The sequence below is a fragment of the Miniopterus natalensis genome, chromosome 11 (genome assembly GCF_054644295.1).
Source record: "Miniopterus natalensis isolate mMinNat1 chromosome 11, mMinNat1.hap1, whole genome shotgun sequence".
Lineage (NCBI taxonomy): Eukaryota > Metazoa > Chordata > Mammalia > Chiroptera > Miniopteridae > Miniopterus > Miniopterus natalensis.
In genome coordinates, this window is record NC_142091.1 from 70,150,168 (window position 1) to 70,177,631 (window position 27,464).

The 27,464-nt window shown below is 39.7% G+C and overlaps 1 protein-coding gene across 1 annotated transcript; it reads right to left on the reverse strand.

Annotated features, from left to right (window-relative positions):
• Window positions 1-274: 274 nt before the first annotated feature.
• PATL1 (PAT1 homolog 1, processing body mRNA decay factor) lies at window positions 275-27,439 on the reverse strand. Its single transcript, XM_087821891.1, has 19 exons — window positions 27,346-27,439; window positions 25,435-25,546; window positions 19,131-19,348; window positions 18,745-18,825; window positions 17,965-18,159; window positions 16,929-17,030; window positions 16,383-16,472; window positions 15,947-16,167; window positions 15,333-15,422; window positions 12,757-12,937; window positions 11,891-12,014; window positions 11,325-11,422; window positions 10,470-10,529; window positions 9,442-9,590; window positions 7,852-8,011; window positions 4,439-4,594; window positions 2,444-2,535; window positions 2,203-2,352; window positions 275-1,897 (listed from the first exon to the last, which is right to left on the reverse strand). The coding sequence occupies exons 1-19, from the start codon at window positions 27,358-27,360 to the stop codon at window positions 1,876-1,878; spliced, it is 2,316 nt and encodes a 771-aa protein (XP_087678017.1). The 5' UTR covers window positions 27,361-27,439; the 3' UTR covers window positions 275-1,875.
• Between the last annotated feature and the right edge of the window lie 25 nt (window positions 27,440-27,464).

The following is a 27,464-nucleotide window of genomic DNA, read 5'->3' on the forward strand; positions in this document are numbered from 1 at the left end:
TGCCTAGAGATAGATGGCATAGAAAAGATGAACTATAGGGTATCTACTACAATTCATAATCCTATTTTGTAGCTAAAATGGGTAAGTTTTTAAAGGAAAGTTACCATGTAAACATAAGATCTTTCTCTCTCTCCCTTACAACAAAATTAAAAAGGTGAAAACATTAATATCCTTACCAATCTCCAACACCAGTTTGCCAGTGTATCTAAATATGCCAAAAACAAATTAAAAATCATGTTCAGAAATAACAAGAAAGGAGAAACGCAGGCACACATTTTTTCAAGTATACAATTTGTTTTTATTTACAATACCCTATAAAAATGTAAATTTAGAAACTTTAATTTTTATTAATTAAAACCAAACAAAAAAGCACAGAGAGGAAGAAATACTAATCAAGTATCCACTTGATTGGTTATGAAGTGGAAAGGCAGGGAAGGCGCCAGTGGAAATAATCAGTTGATAATGGCAGAGGAAGCTAGTCATGTCACTGGGAACAGCTGGTAGAGCCAGGGCCACAGAATGAGAAGAAATGGAGATGGAGACAAGGACAGCTGGTTATATGGAGGATTTTACTGTTGTACAATACATGTATGTGCAAAATGTTTATTCTCTTTAAACATCATAACCTGTCTCCCCCACTACATTCGAAAAGGTCAGAACAGCAAAAAGTAAATCAGGACAGTCATGTAAAATGAATTCAGATTTTTCTTGAGGGCTGTTATCACTAGGGATCAAAACCCCTTATCCTGGTTGCCTGCTGAATGGGAGAGGGACAAGAGGAAAGGGTCACAGCAGGCTGTCCCTGCTAGGGTTCATTTCCAGGCCCCTGGGATGGGACCTGGGTGAGATGAAACAGCGAGGACAGCAGTTCTGCCCACGCGTGGGGAGTGAAGGACAAAGCAAGCCCGACTTAGCTTCCACGTTTACATTTGGAGGTTTCTATCCCAGACACTGAATAAAAATGGGGGAGAGAAGTAAAAGCATGGCTTACTGAAGTAGTCTCAGGAAGACAAAAGCTACACTGTGGAAGCAGGCTCTAAGTTAGAATCACCTCAGGCAATCTTCCACGCACTAGGGGGACAGGCTCAAGTACACTGTAGTTGTAGCAGGAAAAAGGCTTAACCGTGTGCTGTTTCCACTCAGGTGGACAGAAACAAAGGAAACTCAAGTGGGGAGGAGACAAGGACTTCTCAGTCTAGAGCTGGGCGCCAGCCAGTTAAGAGTTCTGATTTTATTAAATATGCTGGCATACCCTGTATTTGTATTAAAACAAGGGGAACCCACTGAATTAATTATAAGGAGGACTAGAAACAGACCAAGAATACATCAGCTGGTTTGTGTTTAGAAGAGGGATGTGTCAACTGAGTATTTCTCCATCTAAAACTCATTCTTTAAGGAGCCTCTGGAGACCACAGAAACATATGTAGAGGGATGTGTGTGCACGCATACGTATATTAATTTCTACTTAATTGGCTCTCCTATAGTCATATTAATATGGGGCAATGAAAACGACTTCAGTAAGATGCTGGAAGGGATCCTTTGGCAGACTACAACCTACTCTGAACTGGGAGAGATTATATTTGTGTCTCTAGGGCAAAGAAAATGCAAAATTGAGAAGAGTTGAGTAAAAGTAGGACATGCAGAATTGTAACAGAGAAGGTAAGAGGAAACCAGCAGAAGTATCACCCAGCCAAATATCACAGAGCAGTGGGGAAACGCCTGGCGTTTAGAGACAACCCTTGAGAACAGGAATCGGTCCCACAACACACTCTGGGGAATGAGCTACCTCCCCTCCCTCGTTACAAACACTCCATTGGTGATGGCAGCAGTGCAGGTGACAGCCAAAAGGAGGTACAGGACACATTTGCAGATCTTTTACCGTATCCCCTGAACTAGCCTACAGGTATAAAGAAAGAAAGGAAACTTGTTTGTATAAATGAGTTAAAACAGAAGGCCATGTATTATATCCTTGTAAAAATTCTCGTAACAAAACACCTATGATGTCTCTACCCTTAGCATTCAGTCAACTATGAGGGTGCTGCTGCACCCAGTACAGTGTTGATATCTAGTAGATACTCATATACTTGAAAGAGGTCTTTAATCTCTTCCACCAAATTCAGATTTATGCCCCCCAACCTCCTCCTCCTAACTTCTAAAGTGCCAACATTAGTGAGATGTGGAACTCTCTTGTTGCCAACTTACTGCAGCTTTGTCTCCAGCAAGTTCAGTTTCTGTCGGTCAACATAGCGAGAAAAGAGGGATACTAGGTTTGTGGGGATAGAGATTGGCTTGGCCAGGGCTGCCTGGGGAATCTGCAGAAGTTCTCGGGTTGCCATGAACATCACCTGCGTCCTGAAAGGGAAAACCAGTAAAAACAATTGAAGAAAAAGAAAGAAAAAATTACCTAAAAGAACTTAAAAGAAGAAATACAGCACAGACTGACCACTGGTTGTTTTCCGTTGATTCTGTAGCAGGGTCTGAACTCTGTAGATCTTCCCCACGGCTCAGGACGACGAGGAGCAGTGACAGGCCAAACTACAAGAGGAAAGAGGGAATCAAGCTCAGCACTGCATCTCCTTCTCCCCCACCACTGAGGGGAAATAAAAATGACCCCACTGCTCTTCTTCTGTGTGAGACTGGGCAAAGATCAGACAACCATAGCGGACAACCAAAGATCAGGAAACCAACCTGTGCCTTCTCCTTGCACAGCAGCAAAAAGCATCATCAATGGAAATGAAAGTCCCAGTGTCCTACGGTTCTCTCTGCTCCCCCACCCCATCCTGTGATAAAAAGATAATTTTCCTTTCCATGAATAAATGAATTAAAAAGGAAAGTGAAATGAAGACAAACTTTGATACAGAAAATTATAGTTTATGGGAAAAAAAACAAACATTAAATAGAGTAAGATACTTTGAATTAAGAAAAAAGGTGTTAAAACCTGTGGGAAACTGTACAAAGAAAACTAACTGGGATGATCAGGACACAGAGAGGAGATTTTTGTTAAAAAGGACACACCTATCTGGAAATATAAAGGCTGAGCTGGATGCTAGTAAGTCTGACAAAGAAAGAGAAAGAGGGTAAACAGATGCACTCCCATATCCAGGACTATCACGGTCAGCAGCATGCGCTACAGGCTAAAACACACAATGGTTTGTTTTTAGGGGGAGCAGTAAAAGCAGGAGACGTGCAGTGTAAAGGGGCACAGACAAAAACACAAATAGGGACCAGAAGTGGAGTCAGAGTGATCATGGACCATAAAGAGAAGAGGGGGCATTGTGAGATCCCACCCACCTGAGTTCCCCGCACAGAGGAGAACCCTACCTTCCCGCAGAAGTTCCCTTCATGTCTGAAAACAACACTGGGCTATATAACCCTGTCTGACCTCACAGTTTTCTACTCCTTTTATCAAAATTAGTACCAGGAAACCCAATTACATCGGAGGCACACAACTGATCACTCCAGAACCCTACCTAAAGTCCCCAGAGGCACTGCCGCTGCTCTCCCTTCAGAGTCATGCTCTGACAGGTTTTCAGGTGCAAGGAAAGAGCCTGCTTTTCCACTTTACTGTTTTAGCCCTCTGAACCCACTACATCATGAGAACCATCCATGCGCTGGGCACTACAATAAACTGTTCACAGCTGTTCTCTCATCCTAGGAAAATGCTGAAGTGGAATCACCACCCCCACTTCACAGATCAGGAAACTGACTCAGCAAAGTAAAATAACCTGTTCAGGGTCACAAACCTAGAGAGTGGAAGGCAAGGAATGCAAACTTGCTGTCTCAAAGCTCACGCTCCTTCCTCTGTATTATGAGTCCCCTATGAGTCTCTGGATCTCTAACTTGACATAAATGAAACATGGAATGGGATGTTCTTCTATTTACAGTTGTGGAATGAAGACTGTTACTCTCTATTATGCTTCCTCCTCCTATGAGAACTCTTTTATTTGTGATGACAATGGTGTGAACTAAAAGATGTTTTCCACCCTTCCTTGCAGTCAGGCTGGCATGTGACTAAGACTGGCCATTGGGATTAAGTAGTTGTTAGTTAAAACTCCTGGAAAAGGTCCACATGTTTTAGCCCTCTGCACCCACCTCTTCCTGATGCAAAGTGGAGCCTTGAATTCTACAACCACCATGGACCCGGAGAGGTCATGAGCACAGCAGCCACTGCTACGGATGGCAAAGAAGGCAAACCGAAGGAGCCTGCATCCCTGACCACGCTGTGGAGCCACTAGACCAGATTTACTGACATGAGATACATAAAACTGCATTTTGTTGAAACCACTGTTATTTCTAGTCTGTTACTAAGAGCTCAATGTAACTCCCAACTGAAAGAAACCTTTCTAACAAGTTGCCACGGCCACAGCAGCCATTATTGTTATCTATAACTCAAATTCAGAAGTGCTGCAAAGTTCAGGGGCGAAAAAGGCAAGACTACCTTGTTCTGGAGAACAGCAGTGAGGTGAGGATTAGAGGGTGCTGGTGCAGCTGCACTCTGAGGTAGGTTCATTAGCTGTTGCAGAAGGCTGGTGACAGTCACTGACGGAAGATGATAGAGGAGGAGAGAGAAGGGACTCAATAAGCATGGCAGCACCTACAAAGAAGAAATAAAAGCATTAGATCCTGGCAACCGTTACTTTGGTCACCCTCCATTGGTGGGCATGGATGGAAGGGTGCTCAGCTGTGTACTCAAATGCCTGAGGCGATATTTAACAAAAAAGGGCTGACCAGTCTAGCAGATACTACAGGAGTCTTAACAATGGATTCTAAGGTATCGACTGAGAACTTTCTCAACTCCATTTGCGTAGGAAACATCATGATTTACGTGAACCAAGGGTATAAAATCACTTCTCAAATACAAAAGACTCATGATAAAACATCAGTATTTTAATTTACCCCACAAAAATTTAAATGCATCAGGCACTCAGATTGAAAGTTAAAAGGACAGCCAGACCCTTAGGGATCATAAATATGCAATTTCAATACACTGTGAGAACCTCTTAATATAGGGAAAGTCTGAGTGCTACAGAATTACTGAGAAGTATTTTCAGACTTAATTCTATCTTGGTTTATTCAAAAGCTCAATGAGGAAATGGAGAAATGATTTACCAGTTTTATAGATTATTAGAGAAGCTACATGACCAAGCTCAGTGTTCAGGGTTACAAAGCTAGTAGCTAGAAGCAGAATCCAAGGCTGTTGGATTCTAGCCTGCTAGCCATTCATTCTTTTGGCCATAAGGCCCAGACTGAAAAGTTAGAATACAGAGCTACCAACATAACTAGGTTAAAACACATGAAAGGAAATCAAAAGTGCTTCCAGCACTCAATAGTCATGGTATAAAAAAATGATACTTGGTTTTACTTTAAATAGCAGCCAAGGGTGGAGAGTAGGTAACTTTTTGTGATCTACTAATTTATTGTATCATTTCATCTATAAATACTTATTTGTATCTCTAACAAAATCTCTCATGACATTATCGCACCTAACAAAATTTAATTCCTCAATATCATCTAATATCTACTTCAAATTCAAATTTCTCCAATTGTCTCAAAAATATCTTTTAGCAGTTGGTTTATTCTAATCATGGTTCAAATAAGATCCATACATTGACTGCACTTGGTTGGTAAGGCTTTTAAAATCTGTGAACAGGTCCACTGTCACTGTCCATCTCCTTTCCCCATATCATTTATTTGTTGAAAAAACTGGGTCATTTGTCCCATAGCTTGGACCTGGCTAACTGTACCTGTGTGGTATCATTTAACAGAATCCTCTATCTTCCCTTCCCCCCCCATAAAAACTGATAGAATTAGAGGTTTGATTAGATTCAAATTCAACGGGGGTTATAGAGCTGTGTGCTTTCTACTGCATCACATCAAGATGCACATAGCGTCCAGTTGTCCCCCTCTTACTGGTGTAAACAGTGACCAGTGGGTTCAGGTGCTGTCAGCCTGCTCCAACCCCTGTAAAGTTCCCCATCCACCTTTTAGCTAATGCTTTTAGCACCAGTAACGACTGCTATCCAGATTGACTGCCTTTTCCATTGGGGGCTGTAAAATGATTTCCTAATTTTATCATATTTTTGCATTTTGTAGCTGAAATTCTTCTCTAAAGAACTTTCTATTACCAACTCTCTGGTCACCATATTTGGTTGTGATGAGAAGGCAGAATGAATGTCTGATTCTTTTATTTTACTTACCAGTTTTCAGAATAAATTGATGGCTTAGAAATCTCTGAGGGTGACATATTTTTTGGTATCATTATAAACACATGAAATATACCTATTTCAATCCATTGCTGTAATTTTTCTTTAAGATGCAAATAATCCTACTTTTACCAACAGGAGCCCCTTCAAGTTGGTTTGTGCATCTTTTATACAAGACCCCGGTAATCTTTTGGCTTCCTTGCTTTCTGGCACAAGATATTCCAGGATTATCTTGTACATTTTACGCCTCAGTCCTGGAACTAGCTATTACTTCAAGGAAATGGTATTTAGAGAGTGGTCTACTACACATTAATAAATATAGGTAAAAACTTAGCCTCTCTATTTAACCAAGTTTTCCTCACTAGTGGGTAATCTCCACTGAGGCAGGCACCTCTGGATTGCTAGCTGACAGCACTTAGAACTAGGCTCCATATTTCTAGAATCTAAAAAAGTGTCTGGTACACAGAAGTGTTCAGTAAATATTTGCTGAATGAATTAAGTTCTCCCAAACTTGTTTCCACTGATGGGTGCCTCTGAGATTACGATGAGTGTCTGCCTCCTTGCCTACAATTTATATGCTGTAAGGTAGTGATTACTTTTAATCTTGTCTTCTATTTTCTAGGATAAACCTCAAATCCTTAAGCTCTAACCCATTTTTCATTCTTGAACTCTTTAAAAAAATGTACTTGTCTCATCTCAATTCACTTTTTCCAATGATGAGACCTAAACTTCACATTCATTTCTTCTGTAGATGCTTAAAATTTCCAGAAGGTATTTTTTCAACTCATTTCAGAAGGGATAATTTTCAACCCTTTCATGTTACACCACTGATAAAGTATCTTGAGATCGTGTTTCCTGGGGACTATTATCAGATGGTTATTGCTCAACCTGTAGTTTATTCTAATAGCTTCACTATCATTAATTCTATTTTTCTGAATCTCAGTTAATAACACTAGCCCTTTGTGCTATCCTTGGCAATTTATTTGTTTTGAACTTCTAAGACAAAGTTTTGCTCTTTCAAGTGTTATGACAGGAATAAGCAAAGAACAATTCTTACCAACAGTTAACTTGTAAACTTGATATTCATGTTTCAATTTCCAACCTAGTTTAGATCATGATAAAAATTACTTCAAAGCACTGACCTGCTTCCTGTGGGCAGGATGCCATTCAACTCAGTCTAAGGTAAATGTTAAGCTGGTGACAATGCAATGAGTGCTACTTTATATCCAATCAAGTAACCAAGACCGTTAAGTTTGCAAATGCTAGTGAGCATCCTATTCAGCTGGGGACCTTGACAGATCCAGAAGCCCTGATCTCTTCTCTGTAAACTCTGGCTCAGCCTATTTGGGGTAGGGATAAATTATTTGCCTCCCAAGTAATTCGGATACAGGGCTACAGCTTTACAATTATGTTAAATAAGGAAGAACTACTGCCTTCTTCATGTTTAGAAACATGGTGTGTTGGACAAAACATGTAATTAAAAACATAAGCCTGCAGTAAAATTTTGTTTTAAATAATCAAGTCATACTGACAAAGGTTAGGTGAACCAACACAAAAGGAATGGGGAGGAAAAGAAATGTGGGTTCTAGATATCTTATTAACTCTGAAGACCCAAAGGAGAGCCGTCCCTTCCTCCTGTGAGGATCACCTCATCTTGTGCGTCCTTCTTAATAAGGAAAGGGAGGTTCCTGGCCGTTGTCATGAGAATGTCGGCTGCTTGCTCTGTGGAGAGGAAAGGGAGAATGCGGGCAACCATTCTCTTCCCCTTCCGGATACACATGATCTGGACAAAGTGGTCATCACTTGGCCTGCAGGGGAAGAAAAATGCTAACTCAGTTCAGCAAGAACGATATGAAAACCATTTTCCTCTTACATGTTACTAAATGAATATACTACATTTTCACTCTATAATTATATGTACTACAAAATAGTGGGAATTACTTCTCCAACTTTCAACCAAATAATAAAAAGTAATTTTTCAAGTTTCCCAAATGTTTCAAAAACCGTATGTTAAAAAAACTTGGTCAAACTATATGCATTAATTTCCTTTATTAACTTTTCACTAACTACACAAACTTTTCACTAACTACATGGTTTATAGAGCAAAAGTTGAAAAATACATAAGCAAAAAGGAAATAAAAGTATTCATAATCTCAGATGTAGTGTTAACATTCTGAAGAATTTTTTTGCTGTGTGTAATATTTTTATCTTTCTGCCCGGCCGGGCGTGGCTCAGCAGTTGAGCGTCGACCTGGGATCCAGGCGATCAGGGTTCGATCCCCGGTCAGGGCACATGCCCGGGTTGTGGGCTTGGTCTGGAGGCCGATCAATGACTCTCTCATCATTGATGTTTCTATCTCTCTCTCTCCCTCTCCCTTCCTCTCTCTGAAGTCAATAAAGATATATTTAAAAAAAAAAAAAAAAAAAAAATTTATCTTTCTGTGGGTCCACAGAATTCACATGGCTTTGTTACTTCACTTTTCCACATCAATAAGTAAACTTCAACTACATACGTTTTAATGGCTGGGTAACATTCCAATCCATGGATAAACCCACATTTACCCAACCACTTCCCTGTCAGCCCAACTCCAGAAAAGAAGGGGCTTATTCTTATGTTCTGTTTGGCGTATGTCCTGGCCTACACAGTCCTCTTGCATTCATCAAATAAATATTTGGGATTTAGAGAACATTTATCTTTAGCAATATTCTGTTCCAGATACTGGGTGGGAGAGAGATGATAGAGATACAGAAAAAAAGATATATTAAGGAGTTTAGTTTCCACTGGAAGACTGACTGGCTGCCATAGTGTATGAGTACTCTATGAAAATCCCAAGGAAGTTTAAATGTTTCTACTTTTCAGCTTGGTAGGAAAGAAAATACATAAAGATTACAAGGTTGAACATGCTAGTAAGCATAACCCAGGTACAATCTGTAAACTCATATACAGTAACTAAATAATATTCCCCACTCTCTCTCCAGCACCCAGCACAGTCCCTAGTAGATACTAAATAACTATTTGTTGAATAAAATGAATTCAGGATAAAGAGATTTTTCTCTGGCTGGGAAGGATTACAAAATGTTTTATATGAAGTGGCATTTGAGTTAGGCCAAAAGGACAGACTTGGAGCTCACAGAGATGGAAGGGAGCATATCTGAAACGTAGAAATGTACCAAGTTCAGCTTAGCAGAGCAGGGAGTCCAGCTAGTCTCATGTTTTCCTCAAAGTGCATAATTCTTACCTCTCTTGTCCAGGTAATTTCCCCCTTAAGTTGTCATACATGCTACAAATTTTGTGCTTTCTTTCATCCATCAGGGCAGGTCGCTCTTCTTCTAGACTTAAGAGGTAACGCCTTTCATAATCCTCTACATCCAGGAGCAAACTGTAGGTCTAAGTGAGGATCAGAGTATTAGATAACCCACCTCACAGTTTAGGACTAGCAGATAAACACCTAGACATAGAAGATCACTGCAATAAAACTGACAGAACGGTGCTCTTCGAAGTCCAGAAAAACATTCATCCTCTTTGACTTCTACTCCAGAAGGTAATGATGGTAAAACGATTACACACTTTCTAAAATTACCAGCAGCAGCAAGAGCTCTGTAATAAAACCACCTGTATCACTGCTGCAAGCTATGCCTTACATTAATAAAAAGGTAATCATTTTACTAGTGGGCGCCAGACACTGTTCTAAGCACTTTGCATGTATGTACTCATTCACCAAATACTCGCTACAGCCTAGTGAGAAAGAGACTATTATCATCTCCATTTTACAGATGAAGAAATTGAGGACTGCACAGAAAGGTTAAATAACTGGCCTCAAGTCTCAGACTCAGTTAAAAGTGAAAAAGGCATGATTTGCAGCCTGGTTCCAGAGTCTGGGCTCTTAACCACTACACTCTGTGGCCTTGCAACAGTATTTACGCTTCACAAAGTAACTGCCAATGTATGTGTTACCTTGTTTTTCTTAGCACCCAGCACAGTGCCCAGCACCCAGGGAGTGTCCAATAAACAGATGTGAACTCATTCAATTGATTAAATCAATTCATAGGTGGAATTGTGACCTAAGTGCAGTGCTCTTTCCATGAGGCCCCAGGTGAGGTACACCACATTCCTTTCTCGTGTGCTCAGTACATAACAGGCACTTAACAAGAATATATCCATTAATTAAAATTACGGAACACTGATCACTTTCTTTCCCACTTCTTGTGTACACATACATTTGACAGTTCCTTATTTGAAAGCATAGCAACAAATTCTGAAACTTACTTTCTCAATTATGACAAGGGTTTTTCGTCTCTTGTCCCGAACCTGTTTTTCTTTTGTTTCCTAAAAAAGGACAAGACTATTCAATTTGTACTCTTTACCTCTGTTAAAAATAAGTTTCTATGTGTGCATATGTTAAGTTCCATTTGTAACAATACTTTGGGAAGACAATCTTGACTCTTTGAAAATTAATAATCTAAAAACACTGATGTGGACAAAGGTCACAGTTGATTGAATCAATCCACACACAAACCATTAAAATGAATTCACAGATAGGCAAAAGGTAATTGTAGAATGCAGAAGATGAAGATATCACAGAAAAATCTTAAAACACATAGAAAATGATAATTTAAAAACTGGAGCCCTGCCGGCGTGGCTCAGCGGTTGAGCATCAATCTATGATCCAGGAGATCGAGGTTTGATTCCAGTCAGGACACATGCCCAGGTTGCCGGCTCAATCCCTAGCAGGGGGCATGCAGGAGGCAGCCAATCAATAACTCTTTCATCGCTGATGTTTCTCTCTCTCTCTCCTTTTCCCTCTCCTTTCCTCTCTCTCTGAAATCAATAAAAGTATATTTTAAAAAAAACAACCCCAAAACAAAAACATGGAGAAAATAGCTGATGCTGTTTGCTGCCAGTTACCCAGTGGAAAGATTCCTGCCACCCCAGGTCCTGCCTGGCTGCCTTAGAGATGAAGGCAGAATCTCAGCACAGCTGAAGAAAATCAGAATGCCATGACAGGCCAGGCGAGGGTAGACTATAAACAACTCCATCATGCCTCATTCCATTCCACAGCGACCCCAATAGTAGTAGTGATGACCCAAAATTTCTTAAACACACAGTTCTGCTGACACTTACATCGTCCTCACTCCGAGATGTCACAACAGCATCAATCATTTTCCGGGGATTATTCACACTAGAGACGGTAAGCTTTCCCAAAGAGCCCTCAAACTGCACTGCAAGGACAAAACATTTCCAACAAAAAGTCAGCTGTGCAGGCAGGCGGCTTTCTGAGATCTTTATACTCTCTATTCTTTATTCATAGAGTAACAATTTACTACAAAAATCTATGTATTATCTAAAGCAATCTCATATCAAAATTTGCCCTTTCCCATTTTTTATTGCAATAATAATCAAATAAAGATCTGAAGTGTTCCTCCCTTATCTATTTCATCGATATCAGAAATTAAAACAGGTATTAAAAAGTCATGGAATCTCAAGTAGAAAAGGACCTAAAAGGTCACCCACCATACCACTCATTCCACACCTGAATAAAGGCCGATCTCTGTGTTTATTAAGGACAATGGTGCTTCATTAATTAGTTTTAAACATCTCTATCCAATCACCTATATAGTTATTTATATTTTATCATATCAGCAGCCTGTCAAATTCCTCTTATTACAGGTGTGGGGATAATGGCTTACCTGGCTTATAGGCATGCTCCAGTTTGGCCACCTGAGGGGTAATGAGCTTGGTGCGCTCCTTTTTAGGGCCATCACCTTGCAATTCTTCAGCAGCTGACAGTTTCTCCAGTTTTTCAAAGTAATTCTGCCACATGAGAAGATAATTTCAGTTGCAACACAAGCACAGAATATGACAGCTCTTTACCATTAAATAATTATACTGGTGGCTGTAACAACTTGCCATCTGTAAATGTATTGATCTCTAATTTTTGTTAGACCATAAATTTCCTTTATCAAAAAATCCCAGCCTTCAAAGAAGTTAATTATTGATAGAAATATCTTTAAAGTTAGACTGCCAATATTCTCTTTTTCCTTAAAGATTTTTTAAATTGATTTTTTAGAGAGAGAAAGGGAGAGAGAGGGAGAGAGAAAAGCATTGAGGTGAGAGCAATATATTGATCAGCTGCCTCCTGCACACCCCCTACCAGGGTTTGAACTCGCAACCTAGGCATGTGTCCTGACGGGGAATCAGACCTGCAACCTTTTGGTTCATGGGATGATGCCAACCAACTGAGCCACATCAGCCAGGGCAGAATGCCAATATTCTTAATTGAAAGAACCAGATTACTGATGCCAAAGGGATCTGAAAACACTGGTCTGAGCGCCTGTGTGTGTGAAAAATAAAAAGCATCTGTGCAAACCTTGTAGTGAACAGTGAGAGGCTCTCCAGCTTATAGAGGACAGAATTTGTGCAGTCATTCTTACTACGTGAAGACTACTTCAAAAGAAAACTATCAACACTCAACTCTACTAATATATTTGAAGGAGAGCCTTCACTAGAGGAAAGGACTGAACTGTGATCCTCAAACCTAGCATAGAGTACTTACCTGGTAATAGAAATCATCCAGGTAGGGATCAGTGCTCTGCAGTTGCATCATCTGGATTTTGGATACCCAGTCCTTTTCTCGCTGCAACATGAGATTGGCATAGGGATCCTTCCGGAGATGATCTTGGTGGCTGCTCCGGTGACTTGCTCTATCTCCTGCACCATTGAGATTCCGATGCTGACTGAAAAACAAACATATGCCACATTCACTTAAAGTGGGTACATTAATTATGCCTTATAATAATACAAGAATAAACCAGGCCCCTTAAAAAGATTCCCCTTTGCTTTTGTTAAAAGAGAAGTGAAAAAGAGGTGAATCTTTACAAAATTTGAGGGGAAAGACCTATGTAGTACACAATTAAGGAAATAAAACTAGGTCTGACTTCCTTACCAGATGCTAAGCATGTTCACCTATGGATATTTGTATAAACCCTACAATAACCCTATGAGGTAGGTTTATTTTCCCCGTTTAAGACAACAAACCAAGGCTGAAAGAGATCAGGTAATTAATCCAAAGCCACACAACTGGTCACACGACTTTGGTATGTATTGGTCAGAGTATGAAATTTGAGCACAGGCCAATTTGATTCCTAGTTTATAGACTTTTTAAAAACTTGTTGAAAATCATGGAATACTTCAAATGCAGAGAAAAGACTAGCAAAAACTATGATAAACATACATTTTCCTTCTACCCAGACATAGTGAAAAAAATCTATTTTGCCAAATTAGCCTTGGATTTTTAAAAAGTAATATTAAGTGTTATATTTAAGGCTGAAGGCCCTCTTGTACTTCTCTAGATGGATGCCAGTTTCTAGCTTCCCTTCCTTCCTAGAGGAACAACTTTGGTATGTATCCTCCCCGAAATGTTTTTATACATTTTTCTTCTTTTTTTTTTTTTTAAATTGTTGACAGTATTACAGATGTCCCCCATTTCCCGTTTGCTCCCCTCCAGCCAGCCCCTACCCCACCCCAGGCATTCATAGCACTATTGTCTGTGTCCATGGGTTATATACATATGCATTATCAGTTCTTTGGTTACTTGTGTGTCCATCTTTAAATTTTATACAGTGTTATTTTGTGTGCCTTTCAGTTTTATATAAATGGTCTCCTTGTTTCTTACTCAACACTGTGCTTTTCATATTTATATCCAGGTTGATAATATACCCAGGTATGTACTAAAAAGTAGAACTGCTGCCCTGGCTGGTGTGGCTCAGTGATTAGCATCGGCCTGCAAACAGAAGCATCTCCGGTTTGATTCCTGGAGAACATGTACCTGGGTTGAGGGTTTGCTCCCCACCTCTAGTTTGGGGCACACATGGGAGGCAACCCCATCGATGGGGTTACATCGATGTTTCTCTCCCTCTCTCCCTCTCTCTCTCTCTCCCCTCTTCCCCTGACTCCCTCCCTCCCTTCTACTGTCTCTGAAAAGCAATGGCAAAAATATCCTAGGATGAGAATTAACAATAAATAAATGAATAAATAAATAAAAAGTGAAACTGCTAAGATATGGTATATTCACATTTTCAACCTTATTATTTATTGCCAAAGTCTCTTAAGAGGCTGTACACTCCATTCTTGCCAACAATGACTATGATGAAATGCTTCAAGTTTTGCCTATCTGGTGATATAAAATGGTTATCTAATTTTAATCTCCATTTTTCTATTACAAGTGAGCTTTCTGAGACTCTTTTCATTTTTATGAGCCACGTAGGTTCTACTGGGAACTGCGTATTTGTGTATGATGCCTTTTGTTATACAGAACAGTTATCATGAGATCTACCCTCTTAACAAACTCTGAAGTGTACAGTCCCATGTTGCTAATGATAGGCATTAGATTTTTAATATGGTATTTTTAAAATTAATATTTTAAGAGCCCATACTGTTTTTTTCCTGCAAACAATATTCCAGAGCTTCTTTGCAAGTGAGAAGAGATTAAACACTGAGAACAACACAACTGAAGGTTGAAGAAACCTCAAAGTTCTGTTTAATTTTCTCATTTTATATACATGAATGATTATAGCATAAGTTCCACTAAGGCAGGGTTTTATATACCATTCTTTCAATCCCCAAACCTACTACAGTGCCTGGTATACAGCTGGGGTCACATATATCAATATATGTTTGCATTTGTTGCATTAGGATTAAAAAATTACAGCTAAAATTAAAGATGACTGTTGGCTTTACATACGACCTAAATGTAAGGCTAGCCACCATAGTCCAAGATTCCTTCAGGGCTGAGATGGTAGACAAAAGGTAGTTAAGAATATGGTAAGAACTTGGTAAGGAGTATAAAATGTTGGCTAAAAAACCCCACAAAAAACCCACATCTAAACTGTATTTCTGATTTATGATCAACAGAATTATAGTAACTTGGAAATTAGCTGACAAAATCTTGTCATTAAAGCTAGTGTATCAAAAACATAAAATGACAGCTTATATGTTCTGACTTTACCAGTAAAATAAACTCAATACTAATTAAATTTACTAAAAAAGTAAACTAAATTAGTAGCACCTTGTTATACTGTCAAAATGAACATCTGAATCAAGAAACTGCAGAGGAGGAGGGTGAGCACTTACTTTCTGTTCTGCTGCTGTCTCTGATGCAGAAGTCGACGGTGCTGGGGATGAAGGTGAGTGGTGTCTGCTCTAAACATTGGGGCCTGAGATCTAAGAAAAAAGGGAAAAGGTTTTCAATTCTGTTGTCCTGATGTTTTCAAGAATGTTGTCAATACAAGATAACTTCATACAGGTCCATCCAAGGGAATTTTAAGTCTATTCTAAGGAGATCCTTTAGAAGAAAAAGATAGCCGTATGTTCGTATGTCTTCCACAAAGGCCAATTCTCAACTCCTGAGCAGACGATCATAAATTTCAGGGAGCTAACATTAAGGCAGTTTAATTCTTTTTCTTTTGGCTCCTGTTAAACAGAAGCCTCCAAATAGTTAATGTACTTAGGTACAACGACTTGGCATGACACTGAAACTAGTATGTGTGTTTGTAAAATGAATATAAAGTGAGACATAAACTTTAGAAGAAATAAAGAGGTGATTAACTAGTAATGTGCAAATGTACATAGGAAGCATGTGACTTGGGGGAAATGAGACTCATGAGGCCTCCATATTAAAACACTAAACGTCAACAGGAAACTCAGCCAACAATGAATAAACGAACAGCAGCATTCGTTGTGCATACCGTAAGTTTTGCAGGTGAGGTCCTGCGCCAGGGGGGTGCTGCTGTGGAGGAGGCGGTGTAGCAGGGGGTGGAGCACTAAAGAAGGCACGGAAGCCTGGTGCTGGGGGAAGCATCTGCCCAACTCGCCCTTGCAGCAGCTTGGGATTCATGGCAGCAAGAGGACTACCAACAAATCCAGGGACCCGTGCAAACTGGCTGGGAGACATCCGTCCAGGCTGTAGCTGCAGAGGAACAAAATCTTAGATTTAGTTAGGCAAGTCCCCTTGCTTTTACCCACAGAAAAGTTAATACTGTTTCCATCAGTAACTTTGTTTGAAAAGGTAATGGAAAAAAAAGGAGGCAGTAGTGATTGACCAAAGAGCAAAAAAAGGGTATCATGTAGGAAACCTTAGGAAAGTAAGAGAGCTCTTTATGGGTCAGGCTATTCAAGGCTTACCTGTGCTCCTCCAAGAAGCTGTGCTCTCTGGAGGGGGCTGAGAACAGGAGGAACACTAGGAGGGAAAGGGTGACCCAGTAAGGAAGAGTTCTAGAAAAAAAAAAAGAAAAAAATTATACTCATATTATGAAACAGGTAAACCAATATAATAAGGGAACTCAATAGAGATCCAGAAGAAACTTGGATATAAAAACTCTTAAATTATACAGTCATGCTGTACACTGAAGAAATGTAAAAGAGAATAATTATGAAATTATGAAGTACTATGATCATGTAACATGAAAAAGTAGAACGAGGGACAGAGATAGCAGGAAACCAGGTGATCACTCTGAGTTTAGATTTTTAAAGATAAGAACTGAAGTAAGAAACAACTGAACATAATGAACCATGTCTTCTGAACAGGGTACCAAAAGATCCAGAAATTCAAGTAGGGAGATAGAAAAAATATGTATAATTTAGGAGAAGACTATATACTCGTATAGTGATTATATAGGTAGTGATCAGAAAACATAGACTGCATTTTCATTAGGTTGTAGAGTGACATACCGGGACATTGCAGAGCTGGTTTGGAGACATCCTCTCACCATAGGGAGCAGGATAACGTGGTGGCATTGGGGGCCGAACATGGACAGGCTTCGGACACAGAATCTATCAGGACAAACATATAAACAACTACACTCAGTGAAGTCAGTTTTTCCTCCACCTACAGTCCCTCCCCTCTAGCACTGGTAGAGACACAGTTCTCAATGCAAAGCCCTACTTCTAAGCAAATTGCTAAGGCTATGGGTTCACATACAGAACCTTTGGTCACTTCCTCTCACAAACATCAAGCAACAGTGCCACTTTTAACTGAGGAAGATTTAGCTAATTCTCCAGTTATCCCACCCTTCCATGCTATCTGAGGGAGGTACCAGCAGATATTCAAACTTGCAAATTCTCTCCAAGAGGATATATTTTGGAGCAGTGAGGGAGAAGGAATGATAAGAAAGCTGGAGGATTAACTAAGTCCTATTCTAAGCCCCTGTGATATGGCCGCCATGCTTAGCTCTTTTGTGATACATGTGACTCCACCATTTCATGGGATATTGAGCCTAACTAGGCCATACCAACACCACCCTCCCCCCATACCTTCCAAATTGGCCTTCCTTTTCAGCTGCTCGTTTCAGGTGGAGGAAAGTCTATGGAACAGGACTGCACAGGCTCTAGGGAAAGCAGGGATATCTTAAAGGTAAAAAGGGATGTGGACAATGCTGTGTGTTCCCGCTCCCCCCAGCTTTCAGTTACCTCTCTGCTAATGTTTTGGGCAGCCAGCAAAACCCTTTAAAAAGGATATATACACTAAATGTGGTTAACTACCCTTTTTTTCCCCATTTAAAAAGCAGCAGCAACAGGAGCAGCACCAGCGAGGGGCATTAGGGAATGTGTCTCTTATTGGTACTAACTTCTCCTCTAATTGGCTATTTTTCTTTCTAATCTAATGCCTACCCAAAACATCCACCCTCCTCCCGGCATCACCAATTTCCCAAATAGTTTTGCCCAGATTCCCAATATCCTGGGCTGAGTGCCTGTTAATGAGAGGTACCTGTTGGTTGAAGCTGGGTACAGCCATCTGCTTAGGTGGGGTGCCTATGGGGACAGCTCTAACAGGAGGACTCCCAATGATTGGTGAAGTTGACCGCCTTGGTAATGCACGCTCGGAAGGGTCTCGATCATCTTCTGGGCCTTGTGGGGGCCTCTGAGGCAAGGCATATTCTAATACAGACACTGTAGGCATTTCCTAATCATGGAAGTAGTAAAAAAAAAAAAAAAAAATTAGCTAACTTGAAATGTTTTAATAATCTCTACAGATGTCAAAATATCTCAAGAAAATTTTTAAATTTTATTTTTACTACATATCCAGTAAAATTTACCCTCTTTGGTGTACAGTTCTCTGAGTTTTAATGAATGCAGAGTCATGAATCTACCACCACAATTGAGATATCACTCCTCAAACTTCCTCCATACTCTGGCTTTGTAGTCAACCCCCACCCCCACCCCCAAGCACTGGCAAACACTGATCTGTTCTCCAGCCTTATAGCTCTGCCTAGAAAAGACTTTTTAAGTAACTCAGATTGTAAGCTGACAAATCTGAGTAAGAATGGCATCCGTTCAACCCTTTCAAAGAAAAGCACAGTCAAGTGAGCACTTCCATGGAGGCTGAGGAAGGGTACAATCAAGTGTTACAACTATGAGTGCTGGATGGAGTAATCAATGTAAGACATGATATCCAATTACATGTTTCTGCAAGGAAAGGATGACAACAGGGGCCAGCTTGAAATTTTCACATATTAGGAATTTTATATAAAGAGAAAATGTTTAATACCTGAGCAAGCAGTGGTCCTCGGATTCGCCTCAGAACTTCAGATCCATCCCAGATGCTGGAATTGAGACTTCCTGGTTGGGGCTAACAAAAAAGGAAAACACACCAAGTCTGGAACAGTGTGGGCTCTCTGCAAGATATATCTGCTTTTAGCGAACAGGGTTCTAAAGAGCCTCAACTGCTTGAGAATAAGAAATTATAGGGTTCAAGAGTATACATCATCCCCCAACTTCATCTCTAGATCTGTCACCAGGAATTACATTAACAATTTTCAATAGCATGGCATATATAATTCTCTCATTATAGTACATGAAATAAAATGGCAAAGCTCAATATTTCACTTTAATTATTAGTCTGCTACTGTGCTCAAATCAGAGTAACTTACTCACTTGCAAAACTGGCCTGGTCTGCACTGCCCTCATGATGGCTGGATCTTCAAGTTCATTTTCAATCACCATCTTACTGAGCCTTTCTGCCAGATTTTCCTCATGGTCACCCAACAAGTCCATCTCATCCCTTTCTCCATTGCCTGTTTGTTCATTAACTGCTACCGGTAGCTTCTCTTCCAATTCAGCCAGTCGCTCATGTGCTTCTTGCCAATCATCATCTATAAGGAAATCATAAAAAATAAATATTGGCTCTAAAAAAGTTTTATAAAATTCTGTTAACCAAGTGAATAATTCCAACTCCAGAGGATAGCTGGAAAGTTAAATTTCCACTTAGAGACAGGAAATAAAGTTTAAACTAAGTAGCATAATAAAGTGGGCTTTTCACCTTTAAGAATAAGTAACACATACCAAGCATTTAGAGTAATAGCTTAATAACATTATCAATGGTGTCCAAACTATATTCTGAAACCAATTTTGAAAGTGTTGGTCTTGAATTTCTAACATTTCAGGCAACAAATTTAAAGTTACAACTCACTGCACTAGCATATAGCTTTCTCTTATATTATAACTGCCATCTTTACAAGCTTTTGAATTTATTCATTTCATTCAATTAATATTTGTTGAGCATCTATTATGTGACAAGCACTGTTTTAGGTACATAGGAAACATAAGTGTACAAAACAGACAAGGATCCCTGCCCTCCTGTAGTTTTCTTTCAAGCAAGAGATAGAAAACAGACAAACATAATGAATAAGTAAATTAGAAACTATATTAGAAGATGAAATGCTACAGGAATATGGAAGGAGAGAGGCAGGCTGAAAACTTTAAATGGGATGATGAGAGGGTAACATCTGAGTAAAAGATTCAAGAGTAAAAGAACCAGTCATGTGGATATCTGGAAATGTTCCAGGCAGAGGAAGTCAGTGTAAAGGCCTTAAGATGAGAGACTGATGATTTTGAGAAACAGAAAGAACTGTGTTTGGACTGGAATAATCAAGGGGGGAGATGAAAGAAAATGAGGTCAAAGAGGCAGTAGGAGGGAGCTCCTTCAGGGCCTCTTGGACCACTCTGACTGAAAGAAGGGGTCATTGGAGGTTTGATGTGGCTTGACTTTTTGAGAGAATCACTCTGGCTGTGGTGTTGAAAGCAGACTGGGGGAAGGAGGCAGCAACACTGGAAGCATGGAGGACTGCCATGTGGCTACTGCAATACACCAGGGCAAAGGTGATGGGTCAGTTCCTCTTCTATTCTGACTATGTCTTTGCTATTCCTGCACACTACTATACAGTCTGTAGCACTGGCACTAGGTTGCGGTTTCGTTTTTTTATGCTGACACAGGATTATTTTTGAGTCCTGCTATAGCACAGATGAGCATCTTCGGAACCACCATCACTTCTCTCATTCCAGTGCTCCTCAATCTCATCATTACATTCTGCTTCCACCATAAAAGTTCTACTCACTATTTTGCTCCTCTCAGAACTCAAATTCAGATACCTTTCCCTCTTCACTGAGCCTTTCCCTAAATAACCTTTTCATTTTAATTCCACCTTCACCTCATCTAAACACGCACTACTTTCTATTCCACAAACACCCATGTATTCTTTTGTATATGTTATATATTTTATTTTGATTTTAGTTCTGTTTTCTATGTCCAATACAATTCAACAGAGGGATAACAGGTAATTCCCTTTATAACTAACACAAAAACAAAGAATTCTCAAAAAGTGTCCTTAATGACAATTCTTCCCATATAATTTTCCCATATACCTCATTAGAAAAAGACGGAAAAATGGAAGGCATCATGACAAGAAAAAAAAAAGGTGTCTGATATGTAGGCACATGTAATAGACGGTAACCACTTAACTTGTTAAAATTATCTTTATTCTTTCTTCTTACAAAGAAAATACATGTTAAATCACACAAATATGTAACTTAGAAAGTAAGAGTTTCCCATAACTTAACAGGTATGTTAAAATTTTCATATTGCAAACTATAAAGTTTAACTTGTTTCTTTTTTACTTAAGCAGTACGGCTTGGACATCTTTTCATGTGTGTGCGCACACACACAACTACTGATAGTATTATCTTATTCTTTTTAATACCTATGTAAGATTCTACCCTGCTGATAAACTAAAATTAATTTAACTTATTCCCTACTGACAGAGCTTTAGATTATTTGCAAATTCTCAATATATCTTAACATCTTAGGCAAATATTTAAGTAGGCTAAGTCCCTTTCGGGGGGTCAGATTATAAACACTTACAATCTGCTATTTTTACTACATAACAATGTATCACTTAACACTACTGGTCCAAAAAGTAAGGGAAGTGGCACTTCTTTAAATTTATAATTTGGTATGATGACAACCACTGTCTAGACTTTGGGCACTGAATTAGATTTAAAAGTACTACTTATGGTAAAGAGGAAAATCTACTTTAGATGAATTAAGAGTATTAATTTAAATAATCAGTTATCTTCAAAAATATTCTTAAAAGAACAAGTGTAACTAAAAATCAATCTGACATTAATATTTGTATCATCTTTGCTAAGGAAGAGTAAACTGAGAAAGCTTTTAAAGGACAATTTTTTGCAATTTTATTCAGCAACGCCAAAAAAATGGTAGTCTACAATGTCAAATAAGGAATGTTTTTACATTTTTCTTTTTTAAAAAATATATCTTTATTGATTTCAGAGAGAGGAAGGGAGAGGAAGAGAGAAACATCAATGATGAGAGAGTCATTGATCGGCTGCCTCCTGCACGCCCCTGACTGGGAATCAAACTGTGATCTCCTGGATCATACATAGGTCGATGCTCAACTGCTGAGCCACGCCTGGCCAAGCTTTACATTTATTTTCCAAATTTAATAAGTTAATTTGTTAATGGATCGATTCTAATGCAGCAGAGTTCTAATCTGCATTGTTTTCATTCACTGCTTCCATGCCTATCTTTACTAACTTTACCAGATCCTACCAAAAATGAATAGTCTGTTTGTCCTTAATAATTACACTTTAAAAAAACCACTGGTTAAATAGCCAATATTCTGTGAGAATGGCTGTTGTGAATTGGTACTTTTTCATACATGTAAGTAAAGGAATCTATGCCATAAATACTATCATCATTCAGGTTTTACTTGCTTTTGTGAAAAATCATCTGAAGCAATGTCAGAGATGGCGGGCCTTTACTGTAAGAGGATACTTCACTCTGTACCTTTTTCTAATGACCTAAACATATAGTTACTTACATACGCCAATGCTGGACCTCAATCCACATTGTTAAAAATGATAAACAGTAGGCAAAAGAATGAGGGAAAGAGATACCTGTTTTTCTTCAACTCATTAACTTCTAACCTGATATGGGTTAGTGAATTAGGAAAGTAGTAAAGTTAGTAAAGATAGGCATCGAAGCAGTGAATGAAAACAATGCAAATTAGAACTCTGATGGCTCCCATACTTATACTTGCAATAATTCCCCTGAAGTCTGTCTCAGGGATATTTTAAAATAAAAACAAAATAAGGAAGTAGAGATGATTTAATTTTAAGGCAATCTCAGTCCCTAAAGATTATAGCAGCTAGCAATAAAAGTAGGAAGAACAGGAGGGAGGGTCCTTCCACGTGGAGGTAAGAGAGTCCCAAAGATTCCCCCCCAAACTGCTTTAACGGGTGGTTTACACTGATTTCATTTATAGTTACTTAACCTCTCTGTCACTTTCCTTCCTCATTTGCTAAAATGAGGACAATGATAGCACCTACCTCACAAGGTTGCTGTGAGGACTATATATAAAACATTTAGAATGGTGTCCAAGATGCTTACATCTTGGAAAGATAAGACTTTTAGAGAATAAGTTGAAATTACTGTGGCCCAATTATTGCTGTAAGATGCTGCAAACATTTTCATGCAGAAGACAGTGACTAGTTTCTTAAGGAAAGGTGACATGAGAGTGTTTCTAGCTAGTGACTTAAAATAATTACTGTGCTAACAGGTTTCATTCAAGACACTCCTTGAATTAGAAACCATCAAACCAAACATATGTCAAAGGCCTGACATTTTATCTCCTGGTTTAAATTCTCTACACCAGCCATGTATCTACTTGTAGAGGTGTATTAAGCAGTTCACAGGTGGACTTAAAAAGCAATTTCCCATTTGTAAATCCTTATAGTATTTAGATCAAGATATTATGGGGGGGAAAAAGATGTTATGAGGAATTAAGATTTTAATTTTACAATTCAAGTACATTATATTCAATGGAAAGGGTTTGTGTTTAGAAATCTTTTTCTCCATTATAAACTTTGTTGACCAAGAAATCCTTCTTAATCATCCCTTATGCCCCACAGTACAAAGTGGGCAACCAAATGCTATTTCACTGCCTTTGCTTTTTACTACCTGTTGTTTTCTGTGCAACCCCAGGGGCTTTCTCATTGTGTGTGTACTTTTCTTTCCATTATATAAAATATAGTTCTGAATCTCCAGCATTCTTTTAAGGCAATATTTTCCCCATCTTGTGAAGAACGTAGGAACTCAGAAGACTATCCACAGTATTCTGGAAGTCAATGAGAAGGGAAGACTATTCCTCATCTGTCCAGGTTCAAAACTGAGGACATATTACTATGCTGCCTCATCTTAATATAATATCTATAAATCAATTCCATCAATTCATTTTAATATTGAGGAATTTGCTTAAAAATGGTAAGATTCAGTACAATATTTTAAAAGAAAAAGATTTCCAGAAACAAGCACACAATGTTTGTAGCTTCTATTGTATTCTATATATTATTAGTAAATTAACTTCAAATACAATTTGCAATTCACGCCAGTTCCCTGTCTTTGTAATTCTATTCTATTGCTTTTGCCTGTGATCTCCTTGGAGCGAGAACAACATCTTAGATTATGTCATCCTCTTGGAAGATCTCATCTCCTAAACTATGGCTATAATCCAAAAGGTCTTTGGTTCCCTTCTGTAGTGAGTCTATCCTTCTACCTTAAACACTTCTTTTGCTGCTCCTAATAGTGGAGCTCTCTACTGAATTTTGTAAACCCTAACTGATAATATACTCTTTCATTTTTGCCAATTCATTCAACTCAGTCTAAGCTTTAATAAATTTAAGCTGTTTAGGTTACAGCAAAACCAGTAACCATTATAACACTTTTAAGACCTCTTATTTGTTTTTGATAGTCAACACCTTGGCCCTACCTACTACTGTTAAATTACCTCTTCTTATTACTTAACTTTGAATATTTGCTGCATAGACAGAAGTGCTTGATTCCAAAGAAATCACACATATTTACATATCCCAGCAAAAACAGAGCAAAAATACTTGCACTGAGTCTTACCTATTCACTTTTTAAAATGTACAGTTTAATTTTAACTTAATAGTGTACTTGTCCTAGGCTCTCTAATTTTAAACTTTATCATATATGTCTGCTCTCTAAATTCCCCATCTCAGTAACCATAGTTCTGTGGCCTCTAAAAATAGGTTGGCTCTTTAACTTTTTATAACCTTTGCCAACTCCTAGAATATTTATCTATATCCAAGGATGGGAAAATTTCATCTTGTTTCTAACCTATGAAGACTTTCCATCACCAAAATTCTTTGAATAAAAGGATTATTTTATTGAAGATACTATGAGATAATAGCAGGGTCATGTAATATATAGTACTGATCAACTGAATTTTAAAACATACACATCCGAATCTGAGTTTTCTCCTAGTCCACTAGTTTTCCTTAAGTTACATGTTCCACAAATAAAAATTCCCCTCTTCTAGGATTATTTTATTTTATTTATTTATTTATTTATTTTATTTTAAAAATACATCTTTATTGATTTCAGAGAGAGGAAAGGAGAGGGAGAGAGAGATAGAAACATCAATGATTAGAGAGTCATTGATCGGCTGCAGCCCACAACCCGGGCATGTACCCTGACCGGGAATCGAACTCTGATTGCCTGGATCCTAGGTTGATGCTTAACCACTGAGCCACGCCCGGCCGGGCTTCTAGGATTATTTTAAATCTTTATTCTACTTCTCTAACCATTTGAATTCCTTATAGTGTCAACCTAGAGCAAAAGATCATATAGCCGGAAGGGACAGGGCTTAAAGAACATCTGGTTTTAAAAGTGAGTCAAAAAGAGGCCCAGAGGAGAAGAGTAGATGCTTCCAGTCAAGACTAGATTATTCTAAGACCAAGATGGAATGTTTTGCTAAATTAGTGACTGAGGTTACTCCTGCTAAGACTTACAAAGTACTTATAAAAGAGCATTTGAAAACAGCAAGAGATCAAGATGATATAAGACAAAGATATCACTTACCAACTGCACCTGACCCAAATGTATCATCATTGAATTGATCAATCTCTTCATCTTCCTCTCCCAGGCCCTGAAATGCATCCTCATCTTCATCTAGAGGACCATCCTCCAAAGACTAAAAAAAGAGAAAAGAGATTTAGTTATTCATTAAGTTCACAACTTCATTGTAAAATATTCTAAAAATGTTCATCTCACCTTCCCAATCAACATAATAGCTTATGACTTTTTGTAAAGATGGCATTTTTCCTCTCCCCCAATTTCCCCAACATTGGAAAATTTTCAGTATCTTCTTTTCTTTCAGTTTCTCTTTCCTATTCCTTATTTCATTTAGCCTTTTCCCAAAAACATCCCATTTCTCTATCAGGAATCTAATAAAAGCGTATCCTCATGGTTTGCCAGCTTCCTTTACATCACTGGGTAGAACAGTAATGACAACTGAAAATGAACACTTTCCCCTCTTCTGTTTCCTACAGGCCCAAACTCTGGTGATAAAACAGAAAGCTAAAATTTTCAACCACAATTAAGTAAACTCTCAAAAAGCTGTGATATGTCAAGTTCAAGTTCTGACTCCACTCTTACAAATGGTGTGAACTTGGGCAAGTCATTCTTTGAAATTAATTCATTAAATACCTCTGGAGCACCTACAGTGCCTCAGGCTTTGCTAGGCTCTAAGTCTCGGTTTCTTAAGTGGCAACACAGGAACACCACCACCTACCTCACGGTTATGAGGATCCAATGAGGCATAGATTTACGCGAAGACTGGATTGCTCAACAATGCTAGATATCACCATAACAACTTCAGCGGGTTCTATTTTAAACACTTCCTCCTTCTACTTCACTTTGTAACAGATTTTCCAAGTTTTCTTTTCTTTTGGCAACTGACTACCGCTTCTCATCATCCCTCTATGTTTCCATTTCCTATCAAGTATAAAGTACGTGTCCGCGATTTTCAGACTCAGACTCCAAAGGCAGGGCTGTGATATACCTTGCCTGGCTCCCTCGCAGCGAGGCTTTTCCCAAAGGCAAGGCTAGGCCACGGGGCCGTCTCACCCATCGTAAGCCCTCGCAAACGTACACGAGCAGGTGTGCAGCTGCCTCCACCTTAGACGCAACATCCCGCAGCGCTCCTTTCAAATCACAAAGATCTACTTAATCAAATCGCTGGCTTTTTACATTGGAAAGACTCTTATGGATTATCTAGAGCAGCCCTTTCACTCTAGAAATCCGGAAACTTTACGTCCAGAGATTAGGAGTCGCTCAAGGTCACGCAGCGAATTTGTGACAGGTTAGGACTCTCGACGATTGCTTCACGCACCGGGACCGGCACCAAACCCACGTCTCCCTCCACTCGCCCGGAGGGAACTTCCGCCGGACACGCCCCCTCCCAACTCCCAGGCCTCTTTAGTCAACAGCCTGCGGACCCAGTCGAAGGGCACGCCCGGGCCCCATGGACCTGACGGTCGCCTGTGTGCACAGGTGTGTGTAGCTGGAGGGACGGTGGTTCCGGATCCAGGGCGGGAAACGTCTCTGGGCTTTCCCCGGTCCCTCTTCCTCAAGAAGAGCCACCAGGTGGATGTAATGCTTCCCCTCCGCCGCTCCTCCCGGGGTGGGGCTGGCAGGTGGTCCCGTTAAGGGACTTAACGGGCCCTCCCCGCCTCAAAACCGAGGCCAACTCTCCGCAGCCACAACTAAGAGGACAGTCCCGTCCCCTGAAGCCAGCTCACGGCTCTTGGATGAAACCCACGACCCCAGGTGCGACGCGCTCCTCTGAGTCCCGCGGGTCCCACGGCCCGCTCCGCCCCCCCCCCCCCCCGAAACGAAGCGCGGGACAGCAGCACACGGGATAAGAGGGGAAAAGAGAGGAAAAGGGGCGCGTGAGGGAGGGAGGGGCCACTTCCGGTCGCAACAGCTCACCTCGTAGCGGAACATTCTTGGGGAGGGGGGAGGGAACGGGGAGGGGAATGGGGGAGGGAGGGAAGAAGCGTTGTCTCTCCGGGCTCCTCCGCGTGCGGGTCCTCCACCGGCTCGCGACC